The sequence below is a fragment of the Olea europaea genome, chromosome 18, assembly GCF_002742605.1.
Source record: "Olea europaea var. sylvestris chromosome 18, O_europaea_v1, whole genome shotgun sequence".
Lineage (NCBI taxonomy): Eukaryota > Viridiplantae > Streptophyta > Magnoliopsida > Lamiales > Oleaceae > Olea > Olea europaea.
The window spans coordinates 6,316,570-6,323,509 of NC_036254.1; the positions used below are offsets into that span (position 1 = coordinate 6,316,570).

Genomic DNA, 6,940 nt, shown 5'->3' on the forward strand with positions numbered 1-6,940 from the left:
GTTTAAATGATTTTAGAACATATTACCATGATTGCAAATGGAAATCCATGCAGAGAATACGGATATCGCTGAGAAGTTGTATAACCCTTCAACATGTCTCCCAAATTACGTTTAAAAACCTTAATAGTGTACTCGTATGACTTTCTCCCCCATGAATAGTTGTTAAATCTATCGAGATCATCCACCAAATAAAACAACCATGGGTTAACAAATGTATTCTCCTCTGCTGCCAAAACCACGTACATCAATATGACGAGGAGGCCAACTTATATTTATCATTCTTATGCTTGCAGCGTTTGAAAACTTGTAACAATAAACCTCTCTTTATTTTGCCGTTGCTACGCTTAAAACGCTCTTTCACGAGTCTACAATTTTGCTCTAGCTTCGGATCCTTGTTCTCCAAATCCCCCGCTTTAAGCCCAGTCACCAGTGTGAATTCTTGCAATCCAAATCTTGCAAGCTTGTCTCCAACCTTAATAAATACTTCATTTTCTTTTGAGGTACTTATTGACCTCAGAATCAATTGGTGGACTAATTGGGATGCAAGTTTTATCTTTCTTAGGCATAACAAATGTCCAAAGCAGGAATTGGTTAATAGGTCCTGATGCTTTTCATCTAAGCTATAGAAAACTTCATCGATCAATTTCATTCTACATCTATTACTTATCTTCACGTTCACTATGTCTTCATCATCCATTTTTCCTATTGCAAAATGCAAAACAATAATTGAGTTAGCAATCTTATTTCTCAAAGCAATCATTTACCAAATTATTGGACAAAAATAACGACTTACAAGCTATTTCACGACTACACATAGAAAGCTCCAAGGCAACACAAAATTGTAGTAAAGCAATGAAACATTGTCAATTCAACCTCAAACTAATACCTTAAATGTGTCACAACTCTATAGTGCACTATGCAAAAAATGATTTACAAGTTAATATCAATGATTTGATATATAAATTGCTTTAGATAGTGTTCTATATACATGACTACTAACACACAAAAGAACCAAATGTCAAACGTTATCGGTTCATTTATTCGAAATTAGATAAATACAGTAAAGTAAAGCATGGGGCCAACTCATATAAAAGTCACAAATACTACCCACTACTACTGTTACGACCAAAGTGACAAAATTTGACATTTCTAGAATCATTTTGACATCTCATATCAATTATGTACAATTTTTGTTCTTTATATACTCGAATTATGCACAACATTTTTACATGTGTAAAGATTAATTTTATGATTAACATGTAATCATGTCTAAAGTTAAAACCCTTTTGATCAAATCCCCAGGTCCAACGATTTGACTTCCATAACCAATCCTAATTATCAAATTGGAGACGACAAACTCTAGTGGAGTTTTCTTCCTTATTCATTTTCATCTGGTCTTGTACTAATTAGTGATTTTTAAATCAAATCATCACAAGGGTTGGTTATGTTAATGCTAAAAAACTATGGAGTAAAAAATGAGGAAGGGACATACTCCACATTATAGAAGAAAGATTAAAACTTAATGAGTAAAACAGTTGAGAATCACGTGCATAAATGACAAAATTATTGTTACCTTGTTCCTAAATATTTAGAAGATAACAATTTCATAACACAAATGAAACATTGCAATAGTGGAGTTCAAAAGGGACCTCATGCATCCCCTCCGCCACCAGCCACAAACCCCCCCTTTTTTCTCAAAAAAATAAAAGCTACCATTTCAAAGGCAACCACTTTCATTTCTCAACATAATACATAAATCTCCTCACATTATAGAACCTGTACCTTAAATTTGTGTTCACCTTCACAGCCGCAGTAGCAAGAGAGGAATTTCCACAAACTCGTAGTTCCAAAACAAAGTCTTCGAGGCGGCAGGGGGGTCACTTCGCTCGCCTATGCTCGTCGTGCTCTTTTGCCAGGTTGATTTCGTGAGGTTTGTAGTGGATTTTGTGTGAGATTTTCTCAAAGGGGAAGAGAAGAGAGACGTTAATTTTTGAATTGGGGGAATAGGGTTTTACCTGAGGAAGAAACGAGGTGAAAAGAGGGAATATGGAAAGATTTTTGTGTTAAAATGTGAAGGATAATTTGATCATTTTATTAATTAAACTATTTTGATTTTTTTTCTCCCCTTTTATATTGGTCAAAGGCTATTTCACCAAAATCATTGCCCAGTCCGGCCCCCTTCATTGGGATTTTATTCAGTATTCACCCATCCAACCTCAGGAACACAGACTTATCTCCAAATCTGTTGAAACAAACGTCCCTTCCTTTATACTTCTTCCACTACTGTCTATGCGTACATGTATATCAAGAAATTTATCTTAATATAACTTTTAATAATTTGGTGGGTTCAAAATTCTGGATCAGTTAAAAGCAAGAATCTTTATTCACTTCAGAAAGGTAGAGCTTTCAACATGTTAACTGCTACTCTCTTTTATATTTTTCTTGGTTCCTGTAAATTCTGTTTGCAAGAATCTTTGATCTGAGTTTGTGTGTATACGTTGTATTTTATGCTTCTTTAATGGCAGTTATCAAATGCTTGGTTTTACTGTTCGATATGAATTTTCTGTAACTTTAGTTGTTTTTTTGAATTGATCTGGGGCATTTGCTTGTTATAAATTTTTATTTCTTTGTTGACTATGTTGGACTTCGATTGGGAAAGAGTTTCGCATTTCTCCATTACTATCAATTTTGACACTACGGTCATTTTTCAAATCTTAATGCTAGTAAAGTTTATATTAGTTCTGGTTTGGATCTCAGTATTCCTGTTTTCGAGTAGGGGCTTTATGAACTTTTAAGATCACAAATTAGTTTTAAGGTTGAATCTTTGTTGTCTGATGGGCTGATTGATTTCGAATTTTCTTTACAGTTGAAGTGATACTCTAATCTATATGGTCAAGCATTTTATATCATTAAATTGAGTTGAGTGGATCTATTTGATGGCCTCATATATTAGGAGAAATTGTGTTTAAATGTGTTGTACAATTTTCAGTTTATCAGGGGAATTGCCTGGGTTTGTCGATATGGAATCCATCGAGGAAAAGGTCGACCTTGGATCTGATGATGAGATCCCATTTAACTCAACTCAGCCAACAAATAAAAAGCAATCTTTCAATTTTGAGGCAAACCATGTCATTTCACCCTCAAAAGTTTCCTCTTTATCGGGCTTAAGAAAGATGCAGATCAGTCTGCTTAAGAGTATCTATATCGTCTTAATCAAAGCAAAGATAAACGTTTTGCTTCCATTTGGGCCCATTGCAATAATGCTGCACTATCTTAGCAAGAAACATGTAAGGACTATAAAATTCTCCTGGTAATTTTATTTCTCTGTTCTATTCATTAGGCAAATTGTTATGCTGAAAAGTTTTTGATAAAGTCCCTCTTAACACCAGTATGTGTAACGTTTCGACATTGTTTATTTTAGGGACTTGTCTTCTTCTTTAGCTTAGTGGGCATTACTCCTTTGGCAGAGCGTCTGGGTTATGTGACTGAGTGAGTGTTCAAAGTGGAGTTTATGCTTTTGCATGACATTTTTCATTTTCTTTTCTCCTTTAAATGAACTAATATTCCTGTGCTTACCATTCTGTTGCAGACAGCTTGCTTTTTACGGGGCCTACAGGTAGTGTTATCTACATTTATATTCCTTATTCATTTAAAGTTGTAAATTCACCCTCAAAGTGGCCCATTGATGCTCAAAGTCTCCCCCTTAGACTGTGAACAGCTTTTGACATTACAATATCATGAGGAAAATATTGCTTGAAAGAATTAATGTATTATCAGCTTGTTTGGTTCGGATTGAAATCCGATTTTAGTCTAAGTTAAAATCAAAGAATCAATAATAACCACATCTTTCATGGGTCCTACAACTTTTTAATCACACATTTAAAAATACTTCTATCACAATCTATTAAAAAATTCTAATTTTAATTCCCACCAAACACCCTCTATATCTACGTTAATTTCCCCATGAACTGCCATCCTATGGTGTATATGGTGCTTATGGTTGATAGATTTTCAAACTTTAGACCGAAATGCATTTGTGAGGGTTCCTTGCCAACTGTATTTTTGGGAATATTGCTACTCAAAGGTGTGAGAAGGTGTTGATCTTTTTCCTCCAGCTATATCAAGGCTTAATAAAGCATAATGGTTGGAAAATTTATTAATTCTCTTGAGAAAGGAAAAGATGAAGGTGGTACGAGAATTTGAAGAGTATTTTGATGGTGAAGATTAGCACAGGTATAGAATTCATTAGAGTACCTGTGGTGGATTTTTTTCGAAGCTAAGCAACCTACTTATATTGCACTATTGTTGGTGGAGGTAGGATTGAGGAAATCACTATATATTCATCAGGGCTTAAAAGTTGTATCAAATGAGGAGTTCACATAATTGTTGATTCCTGAGCATATCTTTGGAGGATGTTATTGGTATTTAACAAGTATATTTATTGCTGCTCCGGCAACTTGAAATGGTCCATCACAGAACTGGTGGAAGAAAGCTTCAGGTGGATGTAACAAGTTATACTTTCAGAGCACTTTTGTAAGAAAAGCAGCATTGTATTTTTCTTTTATAAATCTTTTAGGCTCAGCAGCTTTCATCAACTAATCAATTTTGGCAATGGATTCAGAGGGGCAATAAACCTGTTCATTTTTTGGTTCAGGGATGAGGGTTTTGATGGTGATTCTATTTTATTGGTGTATGTAGTTACACTGACAGATCCAAGACTCAAATAGTAGCAAAGTTGTGTGTATCCCCTGTTCATATAAAGTGAGTCCCACATGAAGAAAAGTTAAGAAGCATAGATACTTGTAAACTCCTTATGTATCCAAGCTTGAATACTCTTTGATACATACCAAATACATGTTTTTTCTTTATTTTATATTTGTTCAATTTTCTATATGTATCGGATATGCATTTTTTAATTATTTTTGATATGTATTGGATACGTTAGGACACGTGAAGAAGAATTTAATTGGTTTAAACTCTTTTAAAATTCATTATTATTTACAATTCTTTTTACTTAATAGATAGCTATTGCTATTATCAATAACTTATTTAAAAATAGAAAATATTTATTGGAAATACACCTAGAGTTTTAAATTGTTTGACAATTAAAGCTTTTTATTGGAAATACACAATAATGTTAAATTTTTTAATACCTGTAAAATCATGTTAATTGTTGACAAATATATTTTTATTATTGAAAATAGATAATGGTTTAATACACATAAAAGTGTGTTAATAAATTAAACATTAATTTATAATACTCCACTATATATTTAATAAATTGACTTTCATTCACAATAGTCTATGTCTTTTATTAGGAAAATTAAAGCTTTATTCAAAAGGACAATTTAAAGTGTGGACATTGCCGCATACTCATTTTATATATTTTATACTCTTAAATGTGTTAGGTTTCTTCAGATTGTTAATCCATCATTAGATGAGTTAGAATTGAAGAGTTATTTTTAATGATAATGAAGAAGCTGATGTTGGTGATGTTGAAGACAATGAAGTTGGGACAATTAAGGATATCCTGATATTTTTTTAAAAAGTTCTATCAGCGTATAATTATCATATCATATTCGAATTACGTATCCGAATCCGTACTTCTTTGAAGAAAAGCTTGGAGGATATGCAGAAAACTTTATTTTTCGAAGTATTTCTAGAGATGTTGCAGTAGATGCAATATTGGAGATGCATTGCAAGTTGCATACTTTTGCCCCTAGATGGTGAACATAATTTGGTGGAGGCAAAGTTGTTTGGTGGACAAGTTGGGGACTGAGCTCCCTGTCCCCACTCTTGGCAGCTAAATGGTGGCCTAAGAGGTCATAAGGGTTTGTAAATAAGAACCTCACCTGGCTCTATCCAACTTCTTTTGTACTGATTATTGTCTAGCTTTTCTCTAAGCAAGGAAACAGGGAGGAGGAGTTGGTCACCTTTCTTTTCTTCATTTCTCGTTCAATCAATTTGACTCACTTCACATAGAGAAGATGAAAAATGAGATTGTCAAAAGTCTCTGCTAAGATATCATTCTAAGAGATGCCAAATGATTCATTTTCAATGAGATAAAAAGGATGTTGGATTGTCTCTTGTTGCTAGATTATATCGATTACTTATTGGGCTGTGTTCGTCTCTTATTCACTAAATCGAATGTAGTTTGACTTTTGAAATATCTTTTCAGCTGGAGTTGGGAACATGAATGTTTGATGTATGCTGGAAATCGATTTGTGTCAGAATTTTCGTTACGAACACGTCTCCTAATTTTTCCATATGTTTCCAATGTTTGCACAAAAAACTTCCAGTAGGATGATTATACATACTTTTATCGACACGCACTTTCACCTCACTATGATCGCAAAGAGATGATTTTATTTATCCCCTGTTTGAGCTCCATTATAATACAACTTTGGAGAAAATGTACTTTGTAATAGTAATTTTTTTGAAGAATGTGCGGTTGAAAAGTAAGGAAAAGTTTTGGGTTTACATGCAATTTCATTTTATTGGAGAGTGTGTTTGAAAATGAGAGAGAAAAATAAGTTTTTTTTCCTCCTCTACAATGGAGCCCAAACAGGGGCTTAGATTAGTAGATTTCACTTTATCATCAATACTTTTTTTGTTGAAACTGCAGTGGGGGGCCTCCTAAACGCAACCTTTGGCAATGCTACAGAGATGATAATTTCGATATATGCATTGAAGAATGGGATGATAAGGGTCGTTCAGCAGTCATTACTGGGTTCCATATTGTCCAATATGCTTTTGGTGCTTGGATGTGCCTTCTTCTGTGGTGGGGTGGTTCATCACCAGAAAGTACAGAATTTCAATAAGGTGGTGGTTCATGCTATTCTGAGATATACATTTACCATTGAAATCTCGATGGGTTGAACACTTGCTTTATGTTTTCTACTTTGTTCGTGGGAACAGAATCCACTGTGCCTATTAATGC

At 33.9% G+C, this 6,940-nt stretch overlaps 2 protein-coding genes across 2 annotated transcripts in view; one reads left to right on the top strand and one right to left on the bottom strand.

Annotated features, from left to right (window-relative positions):
• Window positions 1-244: 244 nt before the first annotated feature.
• Window positions 245-2,179, bottom strand: LOC111366659. Its single transcript, XM_022987371.1, has 2 exons — window positions 1,783-2,179; window positions 245-702 (listed from the first exon to the last, which is right to left on the bottom strand). Exon 2 carries the CDS (start codon window positions 695-697, stop codon window positions 245-247), a length of 453 nt encoding a protein of 150 aa, XP_022843139.1. The 5' UTR covers window positions 698-702; window positions 1,783-2,179.
• LOC111367299 (vacuolar cation/proton exchanger 2-like) overlaps window positions 2,171-6,940 on the top strand; it is a 9,151-nt gene continuing 4,381 nt past the window's right edge. The window contains 5 exon segments of the mRNA XM_022988109.1: window positions 2,171-2,397; window positions 2,990-3,287; window positions 3,422-3,495; window positions 3,594-3,616; window positions 6,626-6,822. Coding sequence (XP_022843877.1) covers window positions 3,021-3,287; window positions 3,422-3,495; window positions 3,594-3,616; window positions 6,626-6,822 — 561 coding nt within the window. The 5' untranslated portion in view covers window positions 2,171-2,397; window positions 2,990-3,020.